Source organism: Euprymna scolopes, chromosome 4 (genome assembly GCF_053919585.1).
Source record: "Euprymna scolopes isolate OS-2025 chromosome 4, ASM5391958v1, whole genome shotgun sequence".
NCBI lineage: Eukaryota > Metazoa > Mollusca > Cephalopoda > Sepiida > Sepiolidae > Euprymna > Euprymna scolopes.
In genome coordinates, this window is record NC_136485.1 from 89,828,135 (window position 1) to 89,849,697 (window position 21,563).

General features: G+C 31.8%; 1 protein-coding gene across 2 annotated transcripts in view; it reads left to right on the top strand.

Annotated features, from left to right (window-relative positions):
• LOC145268790 (cytidine deaminase-like) overlaps nucleotides 1-21,563 on the top strand; it is a 68,843-nt gene that overhangs the window by 44,642 nt on the left and 2,638 nt on the right. The window contains exons 3-5 of one of the 2 annotated variants that reach the window (XM_080124416.1): nucleotides 489-600; nucleotides 19,119-19,198; nucleotides 20,084-20,118. In XM_080124416.1, coding sequence (XP_079980542.1) covers nucleotides 489-600; nucleotides 19,119-19,198; nucleotides 20,084-20,103 — 212 coding nt within the window. In that variant the 3' untranslated portion in view covers nucleotides 20,104-20,118. Of the gene's footprint in view, nucleotides 1-488; nucleotides 601-19,118; nucleotides 19,199-20,083; nucleotides 20,119-21,563 lie in introns of those variants that run through there. The other variant, XM_080124408.1, reaches the window with a different exon arrangement.

Genomic DNA, 21,563 nt, shown 5'->3' on the forward strand with positions numbered 1-21,563 from the left:
CAGTGAAAAAATGAAATAGAATGTGAATAACGTCAACACATTATGTCAACACGTTGATAATCTAAATTTTGCTTGTTACGCATGCAGTATTCTACTGCAATGATTGGCTACTAAAACAACCCATTTGCACATTCAGAAACTCATTTGCATAATCAGAAACTCATTTGCATAATCAGAAACTTATTTGCATAATCAGAAACTCATTTACATAATCAACAACTCAATTGTATAGCTGATGATAAAGATTATCTGACTGTTGACTTTTTTGTTTATCAAATGTTCCAAGATTCGTCCTATTTTGAGAAAACCATCATTCTTCTACAACTACAGACACAACACACAGGTTGATGACATTTTTCCTGACAACAAGAATGCTGGTTGTTCCGATCAAGTAGATAGTAATAGAAGTCGATTGGGAAAACGTCTTTTGGAAACAGTGTTTATTTGCTTGGTTTAACTTAATCTTTACCTGTATTTTCTTTTTGCAGGTTGTAATGTTGAAAATTGTTCCTCTGGAAATACGATATGTGCAGAAAGAACTGCTTTAGTGAAGGCAGTTTCTGAAGGTTATCAGAAATTCAAAGCCATTGCAATAACAAGGTAATAAAAACATTAGAACCTATTAAAAAACTGAATAAATATGCATTCACTGCCCTCTGCTTATACAATATCAGCAAAAATACATACACGATTAATTGCAATATTTTTGTATTCTTTGAAATTCTGGAAAATCAATGTAACAAAACTAGTTCGTTTCATTACATAATCGTTTAATAATATTGTTTGCACTTCATTTACAACTAATACTCTCTTAGGCACCAATCATTTGACATCACTAACATTGATTTCTAAAAAATACTAATTGCTTATGAATTGTACTTTAGTCTGTCACATGTTTATACTGATTCTGTTGAATTCTATCCCTGGCCAAATCACTAAGAGAGTGATTACATTACTGAAGAAGTTGGACTCGCATGGTGAGCGGGAAGATGATTACAGGATCATAACTCTACTAAATACAAACTGAAAAATTTTGGCCAAGATTATATCAAACCATTTGCAGAGTATCAATGGAGGATTGATTGAACTCAAGCAGAATTACACTGTTAAGAGACAATCAATTCTAAAAGAACTTGATTCGTATAATCCTAGAAGGGATAGAATACTACACAGAAACCCTGCTGATCAATTTGAATCGGTCTAAAGCTTTTGATAGGGTTGACTATCATTCGTTAGCATCTGGTTTGGAGATTGCCATTTTAAATCGTACTTCCATAAATGGATCTCCATTTTGTATCCCTCACTTATGGCAGTGATGCAGGTAAATTGAAAGTGTTTGCTATCTTTTGGTTTGTACATCAGAGCTCTACATCCTTGTGATGGAGTTGCTACTGTGCAAGCTACGGAGTAGGAGGGATGTTCAATCCTATATGCAATCATTTTGCCTGGCAGAGTGTGAGTCAGCGTTTCTGTTTTTACTGATGTCATCACCATCTTTGTGTTGTGCTTCTGAAACATCAAGAGGGTGACAGATGTATTCACATATTACGTAACAATCACAGATGCCTAAATCAACCACAGTAAGTCAGTTGGCCTGTAGAAACTTGTAATGAGTATGAATATTACCAGCCTCAAAAACGTGTCTGCACTTCTTGTAGACTTCAGCTGCTAAATAATAGAAGAAACCAAAATGACAACATTCAGTTGATTTTGTGTTCAGCAGTTGTACAAACTAGTGCCAAATTTCCACAATCATATGCAGATTAAATGATCTTAGGTTGTATGTAAGCAGGCCGTGAGGGTTCGTTTTTGAGGAAGGTGAGTTGTGCACATGTGCTACATTGTGGCATAACGTATTATTGGAAGCTGAAAGAACACAGTGAAGTTAAGAGGTAGTGCAAATTATGGCATCAGTGAAAAGGGGTCTTGTCAGTTTCTATCATTTTCAAAATATTCGGCAGTATATTACCTTTCAGTGATGGAAGGAAAAATATACCCATTGTTGGGTGTTGATTAGAAATTGTATGCAAGCTTTGTACTATGGATAATGTTGAGCACATCTTGCGATTGCATGGTAGAGGTCTAGCCATATGCAAGCAACTTAGTAAGGAGCAGAAAGAAGATGCAGAACAAATCAAGCAAGCCCTCATAAATGCATATACTTCTGTTGCATTTAATGCATATGACCAGTTCGTTGCTCGATAACGTCACATAGAATAGATGATGGATGAATTATTTGCTGAGCTGCAACACCTAATTCAGTTGGTTCGAGGACGGTTGCCCAAATATTGGTTAACATGCGCATTCATCTTTGAACTACCGCAACATGTTAGATATCTACTACGCGTCTCATTCAGGATGGAAACAATTAGTAGAGAACAACTGCTGACCGTGTGAATCATCATAACTCGCAATGAAGGCAGAATTGATCATCATTTCAACCAAAGAAACACCTTCAAAATCAAAGGCACGTGATGAAGGTAATAATACAGCTTGCTCCACATGTAGTGGTTTCAACCATATAGTGAAGAAGTGGGGAAAGAAGAGAACTCAACATGATAAGCAACTGGAACAGGCTAGTAACCTACCACAACAGTGAGGATTTTCTAACATTCATTGACTGTGGCACCTCTAGGTTTGCAATATGACTGCCACTGTGCCAACAACATGCAACCACTGTCAGCAGACATTTAGAGAATATTTTCCTTGAGTGAGGCCTACAAATGTAAATATTGGCCAACAACAATACTGCATTCATTAGTAACGACTTTGTCGAGTGAAAACTGAATTGTAGATCAGTCATAGGACCATTTAAGACTATTGCGACTAGGAAGAAATGTTCAATATTGAAGGCAGTCCACTGTCATCTCGAAGGATGATACTTTACCTTCTACAGTGCCAGCTGATACACTGCAGATATCATGTGCAAGTAAAAGGCGTTAGAAGCTAGCCCACTGCCCGAATCAGAGGTCACTGGAAGGAGGCATAAAAAAAGAAACTTCGTTTGGGGTAAAAACCAATGCAACAGATGCACAATGAAATATGAACTGAGCAAGTTACTTAGGTGATCAGTCTGCAATCTGTGCAAATTGATGGAGTGTCTCCTCATGTTAAAGACCACTGAGTGATACAGATGCAACTATCAAGTGACAAAAGTAATTCTGAGGAATCTAAGCATTTGTTTCTATTTGAAACCAAATCCACTACACTGATTCTGATATCAGTAGCTGCCCAACTGATGCAGGATTTATTGAATGTTTGCAGACAGATCTGTATTCAACATCCATGTGAAGAAGGCTTAGGGATGCCTCTTATGTGTCATCAAGATGCTGAGGGGCTGGTTTTCCTGAGTTAAACTTTGACAGAATAAACCTTACAATTGATATTGCCTTTTTCAACCTCATCCTTAACCATTCAACCGAAGACTGTTGTAGGCCGAGGAGTGAAGAGCAGTTCTTCAGAGAGTGCCAAGCCATGCTCAAAAAACTACCTCTGTCTAGTAACTTTTTTCAGTCTCCTAGAAAGGATTTCCATATGGAATTACTAAAGAGGGCTGCTGACAATTTGCTTGTCTTGTGGTTGATGTGGACAGAACAGAGGATCCGCTCTGTATGGGCACTAGACACAAGTCATCTCAACAACTAAGCAATTTGCTCAGAGTACATTACTCCTCAATGTGAGACAACACAGTTCCAAAATTGACCTGTGTGTGACAACTTGTGTCAGGCCTAAACAGCCTTTGCTGTTAAACGTATCCTATATAATCGACAATGTCGGTCTTGCGTAACACAGGGAGAAATTAATAGTTTTTCTCGCTACTTGGACTATAGCACAAATAGTGACGTGGATGTCATCATGTCTGAGAGATGATTAAGTGGTTGAATCTTTTGCTGATCAGGATCTCATCGCTTTCTTCAAGCACCAATTGAAGGTTAAGATCAAATGTGATAGAAAAAGATGACATTCCTCATTTTTTGAAAAAAGATGGATACAAATACCAAACTTGTGTGTATGAAAAGGAATCGAGTATGAGTTTGTGCTCCCTGCCTGAGCAAGACATATATAGTTCCTGATCCTATTAAACCCCACCTTTTATGTAAGTTTTAGCCACTTAGGTAGTTGAGTGAATGGGTTACACCCCCTCCCCTTCATTGCTAATCGAAATCATCCAAGATGCTTCCAACTATCAATGTTTCATCCTTGCTCTCTCCCAAAATGAATTTCTCATGGAAAAACAAGACTTGCTCTTCAAACTCCATCTCTCATTTTCTTTTTTTCTTTCACTTAGATCCCTGTTCCGCTTAAAGATTAAAGATTGACCTGCTTGTTTTCTGTTTTGAGCAAACCAGAAAATAATTAGAGGTTTATTAGAAATGGTTGAGAAGGTCTTACTAAATCTTTTTGTTTTTGCTTTTCCCCCTCCTAGTTTCATTGCAGTAAAATCCTAGTATATATGTATATTTATGAACAATAAAATTTCAAATCAGTTCGAGAATATCTTAAATAGGATGGTTCCTAGTGTGAATGTGGTATTTTGGTGATTGAGATGATTCTAATCAAGGGTAGGATAGAAATTTGTTAGTATTTGTGACCAAGGATGACCAACGACACCTATTTATCCCCAAACTTTTATATGGCCTTGTGCCTAATTTGTTGTAAATGTAAAAAAATTTTAGCCTTGAAAATAAATATTTCAAAGTGTAGTATCTGTTCTCAGTGAAGAGATGTTTCATTAGTGATGAAAATGTACATATATAAAAAAAAGTTAATGCAAAATTACAACTATATTACAGAATATTCATTAGAAGCTGTTTATAAAATGAATATACAAATTAAGAAACTTAAAGGCGTTTGTGGTTTACTATGTATACATGTATACAGTATTTCAAAATCTTATGATGTATGAATAATTAAATAAGCACTACCTGTTTTGATGTTAAAAGGTTGCAGAAAAAACTTATTTTTTTAGATATAAACTAATGTCTTTAATGTCTCGGTTTAATAAAGGATGGAACAGAAATAATTTGGCCACTAACTTTTATTTATTTATTTTTTATCAGAATCGATTTGTAGTTTTCTAAATGACAACTCTTTATCTCTTTCTCTAAACATTCTTAAATTCTCTTTAATAGTAGTAACTTTTAGTATAAAAAAAAAGAATCACTGTGAACTACAATAATAATATCTCTGTTTAATCCTGGCCACAAACTTTTAAAGCTTTTAGATTGATTTGGTAATTTACAGCAAAAAAAAAAAAAAATTACTAGAAATTAATATTCAATAAAGACATTATAAACCTTATCAGTCATTGTGGCCGAGTGGTTAATTTGATGACCTAGAAAAGCTTTGGGTTCTCCTTGCATAATTTAAAACCCTATCTGTGATGATTTTTTTTGTTTGTTTAATGACATTGCTTTAGGTAGGTATCTCCAAAATGTTATTTCCATTATATCTAAAAACTTTTTGTGTGACCACATAGATCTTTGCAAAACGTAATCAATAGGAACATAATGTATCATGAAAAATGCAGGATGTTTGTTTGCAGTGAAAAGTCATCATGAATGTAATACTATCTTGAGATAAATTGACATTAATCATAATGGAAACAGTAATTATGAGATAAAAGCAGCCTAAACAGAACTTCATTCTTGAAAATAAAAATGTGTGAAATTGATATTACAGTAAAACTTTGTTCATATTCACTTCAACAGTTACCGCATTAAATTTTAATATGATGCATAGCATGGAAGAGATCGATCTAGACTTTTCTTTTAATAGCAAATCTATAAACACCTGTCAAATTTGGACCATGCAAAAATAGATGGAAATAAAATTTGATAAGAGAGCAAAAATTTTGGTGCTTGTCGGTATTTAAAACTAAAACTAAAGAAAAATCTGTATGATGAAAAGAAAATAGCGTATTTCGATCATTTAAAACTATAGCAGCAAGTTTTAGTCTCCCCTCCATCAAGACCAGAGGTTTTGGGGAAATATCAAACATTTTGAAAATTCATATACAAAACTAGGAAAATGAATGATTATGATTGAAACGTTGGTAAAGGTGCAGTATCTTTCCACCCTCCAAAAATCCTTTAAAATTACCACTATAATATGTTTTTGAAGGTCCCGGAAACAAAAATAAGGTTTAAAATTCTAGGAAAGGAGTAGTTTCCAGGATATGAAGAAATTATAGTTTTAAAAAGTGGGGGGATCACTTTTCTATATTAATTTAATAGACACCAACTTTATAGCTACCGTCTGTTATTTAAAAAAAAATTTTTTTTTTAGGGGTGGTGTTTATTTGGTAATTGTGGCCAGGTAGAGCAACACAAAACCTAATTTGAAATAACTTGTTTTCTTTAGGTTTCAAGTGTGCTGAAAATGAATATCACAATTAAATTTTACACAATTAAGTATTTTTCCAAGTATTAAGCAATGTAATTCTTTATGTTATAAGTGGTGGCTATTGTTGTATTTATTTATTATTATTATTATTATTACATTTTTACCCCAAACAAGACACATTGACACTTTGGTGTAGGGAGCTACTATCAGAGGCAACAGCTACTGGGGTACTATGTAGGGAGTTGGGCAGCAAGATGTCAGTTCATGTTACACTTGAACTTCTACATGTCAGTACAGTTAGGGAAGCAGGGACCTGGAATGGAATTCCAAAGTCTAGCAGTTCTGGGGAAGAAACTACTGGAGTAGAAAGCTCTTTTACATCTAGGGATCTCTACTGTAGGGGTGGGATTTAGCTGCCTGTCGGGTTTGTCGAGGGTGTTTATGTCGTGGGGGCACAAGTGCTTGCAGTTCGTCAGAGCATTCACCATTAAGATACTTGTAGAACAGGCAGAGGGATGCAACATTTCGTCGATGGGACAAAGGCTGAAGTTTAGATGACAGTTCAGGACCTAGTAGGTTGGCGACTCTCTTTTGAACCTTGTCTAGGTGTAAGAAACTAGTACAGATGCACCAACCCAAATATGACAACACTACTCCATACATGGGCAAATGGTGGCCTTATAGAGGTACAGGATACTTTCGGGCGTTAATAGCTTTCTAGCACAGTAGAGAGAACCCACCTTCTTCACAGCAGTCCTGACAATGCTCTCAATGTAATTGTTCCAACTCATGTTTCCTGTGAACGTTAGGCCGAGGAGTTTAAAAGATGTACTTTCAGATAGTTTTTGGCCATTGCTATTGGTGGTAGAGAAGGTTTCTTGTAATTATTGAAGGAAACAAGTTTAGTCTGTGACCATCCATTTTTGTCCCCCATTCCACTACAGATTGGAGGTCATCCTCTAGTGTTTCTGCCATTTCCTTAGATATGCATTTATTTGTTTTCCTGTTGTGCCTGTTATAGAGTGTGGTATCATCAGCATATATACCCATCTCAGAGGCAATTTTGTCGGGGAGGTCATTTATAAATATTAGGAATAATAAAGGTCCAAGGATAGACTCCTGATGTACTCCAGCATTTATATCATATTGTTTAGACGTACGGCCATCGAGGACAACCTGGATTTTTCTCTTATCTAAGAAGGATTTAATTATGTTAAGTATTCTACCAGTGATACCGTATGATCTAATCTTCCTGAGGAGACCCTCATGCCATACACTGTCAAAAGCCTTAGATATATCTAGAGCTACCACTCTACCTTCCCCTGCTTTGTCCAGTGAATGGTATATATGTTCAGAGATTACAGTTAGGATATCTGCTGTGGAACGTGCTTGCTTAAATCCATATTGTTGGTCGGTCAGAAGTTCAGCATCTGTAAAATGATGGACTAGAGCTTGGTTGATTATGGACTCCAATATTTGGGCGAAAAGTGGGAAGAGGCTAATGCGGCGATAATTTAATGGGTCAGTTCTTTCGCCAGAATTTTTGAAAACTGGTACCAAAGAAGCAGTTTTCCAGCAGTCCAGAAAGCAAGATTCATTAAGGCATTTGTTGTAGAGTTTGGAGAGAACTGGAGCTACTTCGTCGGAGCATTTTTTTAATAGCACAGCTGGGATGAGATCGGGTCCACATGCTTTTGAAGTGTCAAGATTTTTTATGATATATTTTTATGTGCAAGTGCGTGCATATTTTTATTTAATACCTGGAAAAATACTTATTTGCAGAAATTTAAATGCGGTATTCATTTTCAACACACCTGAAAATCTGTAGAAAACTAGTTTTTTAAGGTAGGTTTTTGTATTGGTCTACTAAGCATAATAAACACCACCCCTAAAAAAAAATTAACAGAAACCCATCAAAAAGGTAGCTATAAATGTCATTTTACGTTAAATTAATATAAAAAAAGTAATTCCCCACTTTTAAAACTATAATTTCTTCATATCTTGGAAACTACTCGTTTCCTGGAATTTTAAACGTTATTTTCGTTTTCAGAATCCTCAAAAACCTATGGTAGTGATAATTTTAAATGATTTTTGGAGGGTGGAAAGATACTGCGCCTTTACTTTTATGGCTGTAAAAAAGTGCCAAACATAGGCTCTGGATGATGGAATAATCCCCTTAATGTGCAACCTTAAGAGCAAATGTCATATAACCCACTAGTCAGGTCATTAGCTTTCCAACAAGCCTTTATTTGTTAAATTCTGATCAATAGTTGCTGAGATTTCAAACTTATAAAATTGCCAAAATAGGTGGTGTATATATATATATATATATATATATATATATATATATATATATATATATGCTCATAGCCAAATTGAATATTGAAATGCTCATATCTTTGGTTCTACGGGACAAAACTACATGAAAATTTGCAGCCTTTTTGAAGATTATAATACTATTCTATGGTTAAAATTTTATGAAAATTGGTAAAAAAAAAGGACGTATATTTTTAAACCAATAAATTATGTCCAAATTTGCCTACATTTCTATATATAGTGTTGTGGCAAGCCAGCTTTAGTATAGCTGCTTTGGGATGAATTTTACTTTTTTTTTTTTCTTTTTTTTTTTTTTTTTTGCTTGGTTGTCTCCCCTGTGCCAAGTCACTAATATATATATATATATATATATATATATATATATATATATAATACACACACATTTCAACCATAAATGTACAGTGCATATATATAAAAAAAACATTAGTGTTTACTTTTGTAAATAAGTTTTTAAGATTGCTATTTCTTACACCCACCCCTACCTCATCACTATTTCTCTTTCAAAGCTGAATAGCGGTTGTGCACATAAACATAGTGACAGAAACAGGATATGCTATGAGCATTTCCTCTAACAGATGGACAACCTACTTTTTGCCATGAGAAAAAATGAATAGCCTTTGAAAGTAGCATCGTTCAATTTTTACTGCATAATAACAAGTTAAAAATTTCTATCGATATTGTATGTCAAAAATTTTACTAACAATCAATTCCATTTAATTTTAATAAAACATTTACTATTCATGTAAAATAAATATTCAAATGAATCATTTTTAAAGATATTTTCATATAATTTTTTTTTCAATTGACAGTATCTAAGATTTATATATATTTTAAAAATGAATCGATGAAATTTGAGACTTTAACATTTTTTTCTCTGAAAAATGTATTTTATTATTTATAATTTTTATATTTTTATTGAATTTTCATATAATTTAATCTGTAAAATTCTTTTGTTTTATCTTTCATTCAATTTGTGAAAAAAAAACACTGTGATTGAAAAATGGTAAAAGATTGCCCCAATTATTTATGAACTAATTTAGAACATTTTAACATTTTTTTAACATTTAAACTGATGTTGTTTTAGCATTGTAAATCACAGGAATGCAAAAGTGTAGTTAAAATTGAATGTAATTGAATCCTATTTTTTATGACAAACCCGAATTCTTTGTGAAAAAGCAAGACACAACATACTGTTAAAATTCATTGTTAAATATGGTAAAAATCAATAGCAGGAAGAAGGGGGGGGCAATAGGGCAGTTTCTCCGGGCATCTAAATTTAAAGTTTTGGGGGCATACAAGGACATTACCAAATCACTGGTCACAATTTAATTAAAATTTTTCATTAATATCGTTACTCCGTTTGTCCATTTGTCTCCTAATTCATTTTACCCTCAACACGATGTACTTTTGTTTTATAGATTCCCAAAGTCAAAGACCTAGTATTTAATGCAATCCTCAAATTGCATTGCTTTTTCAGCTAACTCATTGTAAGCCGTTAGTTTAAGGCTTGCGATCAAATCATCCGTACATGTTGATGCATAAATTCTTGTAGTTGCTAATAAAATTTTCTACGCATACCTCATTTATCACAGCTTCAAGACAAAACATTTTCAATATGTTGTGTCTCATCCCAGCATCAACTGTTACTACCTAAATTATTATGCTTATAGTTGTCATCTATCATGGTCTTTGATCTTTCATTTTTATTCAACTGATACCAATTTGTTTCATTCATCATTCTCAATCTGAATTAATCATGAAGGCAATATAATTCATCTTGTGTAGTTTATTTTGTTTTAAAATAATCTAAAATTATCTGCTCAGCATTGCCTGTAATATAATGAAATCATTTTAGTTTTTAATTTGTATTTGCATTTTTTAAAGTTTAAGGTAGATAACTAAATATTAAATTTAAAATTAGTTATCCTCTTTGATGATTTTTATTTTTAAGGGGTAATTTAAAAATGTTTCCTGTGTGTATCAGAAGTGGGGGGGGGGTCATGTTTTTTTATTTGTTTTTACAGAAAATTCGTATTCTGGCATTTTTTTTTTTTTTTTTTTTTTTTTTACTCAGCAAATTTCTCTTTTATGAGTCTCAATTATACATGTGCAGGGTGGGGAGGAGTACTATTTCAGTTATCCATTATTTATTTTATGGGGGATACTCATTTTCTAAATGACTGACCACGGGATACCTCCAAAGCACACCATAAAATTTACCTCTATATGTAATATGCTGTAATTTAATATATATCTTTTGTAGTATTCCAAAAGAAACTTAAAATAAATTGCTAATGATAAAAAATGCGGTCCTAAAATCGTGTTTACATTATCAATGCCTTAAAACAATGTTCTTATTTAGTGTTCTTATTTAGTGGCTACTTTTAATGCAGAAACACATGTTTTATAAATCTATTAAAAAATCAAGTAATACTTAAATTTTCACAAAAAATTTCAATACTTATTGAATTTTGGATTAATTTATATGAAAAATGTTGTTTTCGGAAAAATATATGAGGGAAATAATTTTTTTGTACCTGATAGCACTCATATTTTATTTTATGAAATCTGAACAATATATATATATATATATAATGTCAATGGAAATTGCTCCAAACAAGGCATGAAGTCACTTGATTTAAGGATATAAAAAAGGTTTAAAAAGTAACAAAAAAAAAACCTAGCCCACAATAACTGTTAGATGGACAGATTTTGACCCAGAAAACAACAATTCTTCCCCCCTTAATCAGAAACGTTGCTCATGGAATGTGAGGACTAAAAGACAAAATAAGGGAAGCAACAGTTAACAATGCTTCAGAATTTTAACATTATATATGCTAAGATTGCATTTATTTTTCATGTTTATCGTGTTTGTAAAATAAAAATGCAAATTTAATGTTTTGAAACAAAAAAATCTCATTAATATATACTATAATTTGTTGAACTGCAACAAATAAAAACATTCTAAAAAATAATGAATTTTTAAAATATTGAAATTATTTAAATTTCATTCTTATGATATGTTCAGTTTTAAGCACAGAATTTTGAGTAAACATTTCCTATTTTTTCCATTTTTCATATTTTATGCTTTTGATTTATCTGTAAATAAACAATTCCTGTAAACAACTTCGTACACACAAAATTATGACTTCACCAATTTTATGACGAGCAATTGGCAGTCCCTACTGGACACTTCATAAAAATGAGCACATGCATTCATTCAAAAAGAATACTTAATATTTTTTTTTTAAGTCAGCATTCTCCTATATTTCCCTGCTGGGAAATGGGTTCTGCTACTAATTAATAAAATAGACGATTTTTTTCCTGTCTTATAGCAATACAAGCACAGGCACCACATATAAATATTCAATATGATCACACTACCTGCCAATACCTGATGCATATTTTCCAAATATTATCAATCTATTTCATTCAATATTGTAAATTCCTATATTTCCGGTGAGAGTCACTCTCTCAAAATAGTTATACTTTGAGAAAGTTGAAGGTGATTTTATCCTGCTTAAAATATCTACTGTTACATTTCCAGAGGTGCTTGGGAACTTTTCTTACATTAGCTTCATAATACCAGTCGCACTGTCAGTATTTATCTTTTCATTCTGTACTTTTAGCATTAACCCATTATGCCTACCATGCATAAATACTAACCGCTTCCTTACATTGTCATTATTAAACTCCAGACAATTTGATTGGCTACCCCAAACCTAAACTGGATTGATAGAATGTCTTTTTTAACAACGAACAACATGGCATTAATCGGTGCTTTACATCATAAACACATTTTCTATATAAATGAAACAGTAGATGTGTGTGTGAAAATATTTAACCGATAAACTCTTAAACTACTGGTCACATAACATTGAAATTAACAGGAAGTAATAATCATACACCTAACATAGTTTATAACGAGTAAAATCTTTGTTTGGATGGATGAATAATGCGTACAGAAAATGTTGGCAAGTTGAAATGCAAAATATTCATTTCAAATTTTATTACTTTTGTGCATATGCCAATTTAATTCATATATTGAAGTTAGTTCATTTTAAATCTTTCTTACTTATCTGTTGATAGCTCAATTAGTAGGAAATGCAGTTGGAGTGCTAAATGTTTTGGTTTCGATTCTAGCTGTTAGCACCCAAGTCATTTTTTTATTTATTTTTTTTTTATTAGCTTTTGAAATTAGTACTATATGTTAGGTACAATATAATGTTCAGCAGAGAATTGTCTCTGTTATAAAAAATATGAAATTTGTATGAATTAAAATATATTTAAGTGTATTTTATGACTGGACAAGCCCCCCCCCCCCCCATCCCTCCACGTCTTATATAAAAAAAGATAATACATTTCACTTACATCATTTAATATTTACATGTATTTACGTACTGAACATAGATTTTATTTGAATGAATATTAAACATGACAAGCCAACCTTATTATTTGCCAGCTTCTTTCAACAATAGTTAATCGATCTGCTATTGGATAATATATTTTCCAAAAACAAACAAATACTCTACACGGATTTGACGCCTTCGTCTCCATCTGCATCATCGCCATCGCTGCATTCTACCTATAGAGGATTTACATTAGTTTTATTGTAACTAAAATTCTACTTGAACATAAGTTCAAACACAAAATACTTATTCAAGTGTTGTTTCGAGGATATATTCTCGAAACTATAAACAAACACTCTCTGCTCATTCACGCTCTTCATCTTTGTCTTCTTTTTCTTCTGCTTCATCACCATCATCATTACTGCATTCTAAATGTACTTAGAAAAATTCTTTTTAGCCAGAGAGCCACCACTCCTCAAAGTCTGGAGACCACTTGAGGATAAGGGTTAATGAGTATACAATGATGGAAATTGGGTAGAAATTGATTATTTAAGAGGACTGCTCAACAAAAATTTATTTACATTAACCTTGAAAACGATCATGTTGTAGTCAGCTGGAAAACAGTTAGTGGAACAGAATTCCACAGAGAGTCATTTATAGGAAGGAAGCTTTCTTCATGGAATTTGCATTTAGGTTTAGGCTCAGATATAAAATGGGTAAATTGTTGATAGTGGTTGTAGCTAGAAAAGTGCTTTACTTTTATTTAACACAAAATACGTCTTCAAGTATGTAGAAGAGTTACTTTTTTGTTGTTTTGTTGGCTATTCTAATAAAGGCTCATTACATTTTGGATTAGCCATGATTTTAATAAATCCGCTTAGAATAAAAACTAACACGAACAATTATTTACATTTATCGTTATGATGAGGAAGCATAGACAGCTTCCTTTTAACTCATTCTAATCAAGCATCTCTTATTTCATTTATATTTTTAATTTTAGACATCAATATTCATTTATATTTATGAGGCAATTTAAAATAAATATCAAAAATGATATTTATACAGAATAAGAACTGTACTATTGTTGAAATTTTCCAGGATTTTACACAAAAGGTCAAAAAGTGCCCAAACGCTGAGCCAAGGAAATCGTGGTAGCCAACGTCCTTTAAGCAAATATTTATTGCTAGCAATGGTGTAATAGAACAAAAATCTAAATATTTCTTTAAAAAAACAAACAAATAAAAAATATAAAGTGAAAAAATACTTTTGATTGAAATCTGTTGCTTGATATTAAAAAAATAAGTATTTATTCATGACTAAAGAGTTTTTTTTTTTAATTTATTTATTGATTTGATATTTCTAGTTTTGTTAAAGTTTACCCAATAATTTTTCATTGTATTTTCTTCATAACAACAAAAAGTATATCATTTTCACTTTTTCGGTTCATTTTTCATTATCTTTATAATAACAGAAATAATTTATTTTCTATTGACAAAATTTGCCAATGTCTACATGAAAAATAAAAATCGCAGAACTTTCCTTTGGCACCTTCTGACATTTTAAGTTAACTGCCCAGAAATTCTGATGATAGCACGGTCCTTATTCAGCATAAGTATAAAAATTTCTACTTGCATATTGCAAATTCTTTATTTCGATTAGATAATATAATAAAAAAACAAAATATCAAAGATATTTTTTGGTCACCTAATTTTTTAGCTTAGTACATTATTCTATGTTACCTGTTTTCCTTCAATTCATAACTATCATTCATTTTTTATAAATAAAAAAAACAAATCAAATTCCTATTTTTACTTTTTTACATATTAAAAACTTTTTCTTAATGTGCGTAGAATTTTACACAAACTGTAACTGAAGACGTACTATATTCTTGTCTTTATCGGTTTCAAAATGTACACTATGCTGCCACTTCTGGTTGATTAGAAAGAGAAATAATGTGCTCCTTGTTTTGTGCATTGTAACAGTAAAACATAATCAGGCCTTTGTCTCTTGCTGACTTTCCACTGACCAACAATGGAAGCCAAATGATTTCATTTTGGCCGAGAAAAATCAACAGTATATATAATCTTCATGTGCAAATCTGTCTCGGAGCACAAAATTACAAAACGATTATACGAGTAAGAATAGCTTTCTTTCAGATATGCATACATTTGTTTGCACCAAAATCATATTCTCATTTGTTTTCAGGTATTCTGGTACAATAGTTCCTTTGATAACTGTTTCAAGATTACATACTCTGATTAATAGATACCTAAGAAACTGTTAATTTCTTTTAGCTTCCAAGTTTTCAATCAATAATATCTTTTTGTATTAAAAAGTTTATTTGCATAGTTAGTATTTTACATGACTCTCATACAATAATGCTCTAAAGAATCATAATCTTAATTTGTTTACGATAAGTGTGTGTGTTTGGGGGGGGGGGTCTTTTACGGAATCTTTTTTAGTCTGTGTTATCATTCTACTGGGCAACACCAGTACACAGCTTCTGCTATAATAAATTTCTGTTTAAAAAGTTTGACTATACATTGCACTGACAGGGGGATTAAAATGCTAAATTCATATTTGAAATACAAGAACAATATCTTCAATTAACTTGCATATTGCTTTGCAAAATGACAACTCATTAATGCTCCATTCATTCTTATAGTTTTCAATTTCAATAATATTTTTCATTTTGTTATAACACATAATTCTATTTTATGGATAGCAAACTTTTATTTGGGTTGAAGAGTCTTTCCAGTCATTTTAGGTTAATTTCTGGGATTGCAATTCAGTTCTGTATTGTAATTACCACCTCAACAACAACACACACACACTGAGTGATCAAACAAACAAATCAGTGAGTGTCTGCCCACACATTAATTTTATTACAAAATAAAATTACACTATAATGCATTTTGGTTTATTTTTACACAAGTCAGCCATATTATTCTTTTGATAAATTAAAAGTGAAGCCTCCTTCCCCCTCCAAAAACATAGGCACACAAATAAATAAGTCAGTGAATATTCTCCTCATCTCAAATACTTCTTTAAAGGTTTGAAAAGGTTCAGTTTCAGGTGAATTTACTTCTGACGGTTGTAATTCTTGGTTTCCTCAATTTTCCCTGAAAATACTGGGACACAGGTGCCGCTAGTATATGCATAGCTTTATAGTTAGAAGAAATAACTACCGATTGCGCAAGCACACATGTAAGAGTGCTACTTATTTTTTGGTGATATCAAAGTGAATAGCCATCTGAGACACAGTTATCATGTTTGATCTATAATTATCACATTAATTACTGTCATTTACTAAGTCTGTTGTTTTTAATTTTAATTTCTTGATATTTAATTAATTTATTTGGCTTCAATTTTAATTCTGTAATATTTAATTTATTTAGTTTTAATCATAATTTCTTGATATTTAATTAATATAGTTGGGAAAAATAATTAAATAATTTAACTTGTTTCATACTTTAAAATAATCTGACAAAATTACTCAATAATTAACTTGTTGACTGCAGTTTTTGTAATTGATTTATATTACAATGTCATGCAACTAATTCTGCATGTTAGAAAACTGACTTGCTAACAATTCAATTGTTGATTAGTATCATATTATAAATAACCCAAAGGATAAAACACACAAACATGCCAATTTAATATCTTCTGTTTGTAGTTTGCAAGACAACTAGGAATAGGTTTTACATACACCATCTCATTCCAAAATGATCAGCCATCTTTCTGATCAGACTCGGTGTCACTTAATTTTGATGATCTTATCAGAACCAATGCGTCAATGTCATTAGAGGAAAAATTAGTTTCCATTTTACTATTAAATAAATTAAAGGCATAACTTATCACTCAATAAGTCCTAGGTCTGACATATAGATGGCACCACTAATGAAAAATGTACATAATTTTCATAAAGTACTTACCCTCAATTGACGCATGTCAAAATTTGAGACCAATTGGATTATTAGTTTACAAATTACAATTATTTAAATGAAGCTACTGTTGAAAATTTTCAAGACAATAAAAATATGAATTTTGTATGTTGATAAAGCATTGCTTTTTAATGGGAATAATACTATTTAAGCAAAGGAATGGCTTCATAAATGTTATTCAGATTTGACTCCCTTAGAAACAATGGACAAGAGATGCTAACTTTAAAGGCAGTTGTACAGATACAAATGATGCTAAATGTTGCCCAAATTCAGTGGTTGTCATGAAAAACATGGAAAAAAATTCAACAAGCTTTGTTTGACCAATCATAAATTGGAGCCACCTAAGATAGCAGAGGAGTTGATGTTGTCAGAATGATGTATTCACCATTTTTGCATGAACATTTGTTAATAAAAAAGCTATATTCAAAGTGAGTGCTGCATTTGCTTGCAGTCAATCAAAAACAATGTTTGCATTTGTTTCAATTCAATACAAGTGAGTATGCATCAATGTGACAATAAATGAAACATAACACACTTTACTCTCAATTAAAATTGGTAGTCAAATAAGTGAACAGCAGTAGGTGAAAATTGTCCAAAGCAAACAAAGACACAAACATCAACAGTTAAGGTTTTGGCTTATATATTTTGGTATACACAAGATAGTTTGTTTATCAATTATCATGAGAAAAAAAGAAATATGAATAGCAAATATTATATAGCATTATTGGTGCATTTCAGGGGAAGAAATTACCAATAAATAGTAACGAATGAGGACAAAAATGTGCTCTTTCACGAAAGCAATACAGTGTTATAAATCGATTGCAAAACTACATAAATTGCTCTTCAAATTGCTTTTGCACCCACGCTATTCTACAGATATGACTTCCTGCAATTATTGACTGTTTGAAAACCTAAAAATAAAAAAAATAAAAAAGGTTCCAGGAAGGTGATTTGACTCTAAGGAAAAATTGATATACAAACTAAAAAATTGTGTATTTTACGACTGAGCAATGACGGGCAGCCTGCTAGTATTAATATATATTAAATTCATTCCCCTTCCCCGTTTTCACTACCTTTTCATAGACAATGGCCGAAGGGGAATAATATCAACAACTGATTTAGAAAAAAGAATTTTGGAAGAATTTAATATTTTATCATTATTGATTTCAATTTTTAATTTACTTGCGTTTACATTTCAGTCCATCTATGGTTCAAATATGTGAATGTGAATTCTCTTTATGTTTAATCAGCATGGCTACCTGGTGTTGCCTAGGGGCATGGATAATAAAATAGAAGAGTTAAAAATATGTGTAACAGCTTTTTTGTAAAACTTCCTCCTCTCCCTGTCTCTATCTTTCCCAACCCCTTCCTCATCATATTTTTTCTCTCCTTTTCCTCTTTTACTATCACCCCCTCTTTTTCCTTTCTTCTCTCCTATTTTCTCCTCCTCTCTCTATCAGCTCATTTCTCTTCATCATTCCATCTTTCGCTTTCTCTGCCAATTGCAAATTACAAAATAATATTTAAATAAATCGCTGTAAAGGTGGCCCCTCCCACTTAACACATTCTGTTTCTATTGATCTCCAAAAGAATGGACATTAAAAATAAAAAATATAAACTTTTAATTTGTTTTACATAATCATTTATATGTCACTACATATTTATGAGCATGCTGAATAAAAAAATATAATAAAAATATAAATATATATATTTTGTCTGAGGCAATATTGAAAAAAGTATATATCAACTTTGTGGAGGTGTCTTGTATAATTTTGACTTCTAGCTGGAAACACAGACATGCTTTACTTTATATTTGAAATAATGAATACTTATTTGTCCATTTTTTTTTTTTTTTTTTTTTTTTTCCCAGTTTTTACTAAATTATATTTTATTATTGTGGTGGGGAAAAAGTTATTTTTGATGTTGATAGTATTGTGAATTTAAAAACTTGTAAAATCACTACTAATCCTTGTATCATGGTATTTGTATAACTAAAACTAAAATGGTTGAGCTAATATTTCGGTCATTAATAAATACAGTCTTTTTCTTGAAATTACATGCTTCAGACAATGTTTTAATAAAATATTTATTTCTTTAAAATGTATAGAAAAAATATAAATCCAAGTTTCTTAACTTTTTTCAGTGATCTGAAAAGTGATATCCGCCCGTGTGGATTATGTCGTCAGTTTATGATTGAGGCAAGTATCAATAATGCATCATCTTATTTTTTTTTTTTTTTTTTTTTTTACAAAGACATCACCACATTATCAAGGCCCAGAGGCCACTCAAGGATAAGGGTTAAAGAGTGTACAGTAGAAGTTGGTCAATATAGTAATCATTAGTAATGAAAATTTGGTAAATTTAATAACTTATATGGAACGGCTCATCAAGAATTTACTTTAGACTTGAACAAAACCATATTGTAGTCAGCCGGAAAGCAGGAAAACGGAAGACAATTCCACAGGCGTGCAGTTCTAAGAAAGAAGCTTTGTTCATGGAATCTACGTTTAGGTTTAGGCACAGATAAAGAGTGGGGGAAATTATTGATAGTGTTTACAGCTAGACGAGTGTTTCTTGTGAAAGTTTGGCGAGGGGGGACCATAGATTGAAGCTCAGTTGAACACTTTCCATGAAAATAACGATACATCAGAGACAAACTCGCAACATCTCTTCTGTGAGATAGAGGTTGCAAGGAGGAGAAAAGGACATCTCCTACGAGGCTACGAAGTCTATTTTGAACTCTATCAAGGCAGGACAAGTCCTTTCTAGCAGCTCCTGCCCAGATGTGGCAACAGTATTCCATCCTTGGACGTACCTGGCTCTTATATAGATAGAGAATAGCATCAGCAGTGAGATATCTACTGGATCGATAGAAAGATCCCACCATTTTTCCAGCGGCCTTGGCAACAGATTTGATATACGTGTTCCATTTAAGATCAGGAGTAATGGTCAAGCCCAGAAGCTTGTCAAAACTTGAGGCCTCCTGAAGACGAGAGCCATTCATTTCAATTGATGACAAATGTGGATTAGAATGTTGATGATGTAAAGAGAGAAGCTTGGTTTTAGATGCATTAAAAGTAACCAGCCACTCCTTTCCCCATTGTACTCATTTAAATTCATCATTTTAATGTTTTTCAATAATATTAGCTTTTTTTCTAAATTCTATCAAAAACAATCTTAAAACAACTTTGATACAATTAGTAAATATAATTTTTTGATTATTAATTGCTAAGAATTGATTGCCAAAAAAATCCATTGACTTTCATTGTTACTGGTTTATCCAAGTGACTTTACAGGTCGACTATAGCTTCTGTTGTATTTCTTTGTTTTACCTTGTTCTTGGAAACCTGTCAACTGCAGATTTTATCATGGAGTAAGCCTGCATGAGCATAGATAACACACAACACTGACTGCGATTACAATCGCCTTTTGTTCTTTTTGTCTCGTATTGTGAGAAGCAGATAGAAAGAATGCAACAAGTTGCATGTTTCTGTGATGACAAAAAAAGAAAATATTCTTGGTTTCAATTATTTTTCTCTTATATTCTTCTTTTAACTTTTATTAAAGGATGATGTCATTACTCTTTGAATCACCTAACTTCCAAAATAGTATTTTATCTCTTTCTAATCAAAACCTTTATTACACCCTGTAATTCTCTTATTCTAACTTATGGTATAACCGGAATTTCAATTAGTGTTGGATCACAATTCCTAACAAACGTTCCAGATTATATGTTTTATACAAAATTGTGACCACTTCTCGTTTGTTTGTGTGTTTTTTGCTTCTACATAATTTACACATTATTTTTTCATATTATTTTGTTCTTGAATGTTATTTTCATAATTTTCGGTCAATGTAACTTCCGACTTTCTTCAATTGTATTGTGTTGAATTCTGGGAATCTTTCTGTCAAACTCCGGAATCTGCACCGAATTTGGAACATAACCCTTTATTTAATCTATGGGGTAACATACTGTTGTTCCATTGTCCATGACTAGGTAGACGTAGTAAGTAATTTTCAATTGTTTTGAGTATCACCCACACTGAACCTTTAACATCCAGAAGAGTGTAACTTAGAATTGAATGTAACCAAGTATTTTATCCTCTATACCACAAATCCTTGCAGATAAGTATTTAGTAAACTTGATTAAATGACATTTTAATTAAAATTTGAAAAATGAAATGGAATATATAGATAAAGGATTTTATTTGTTATTTATGTTTACTTAGGAGTGTATTTTAGTCACATCTATTAAGAATAAGTGTAAAGTCAAGTGATTAACAGTTGTACCCCAAACCATTGAATAATCGATTTGTCGCAAATATCACAAAAGTACCCGTAATTTGACTCTCAATAATTAATTCTTCTTAAAACCAAGCTAACCAAATTTTGCAAAATAAATCTACAAGTATTGTTGTCTTTGAATTACTTTTATAAACAAATTTAAGGATTATCAAAAATATTTTTAAATGTTATTTAATTTTTACTGTTTTGTATGTAATCTTCTAATAAATTAGAAATTGTATTAACAAATCTGTGTTGCATAAAGATTTTGTTCTGATTTAGCTAGAAATATAGAGTGTTAATA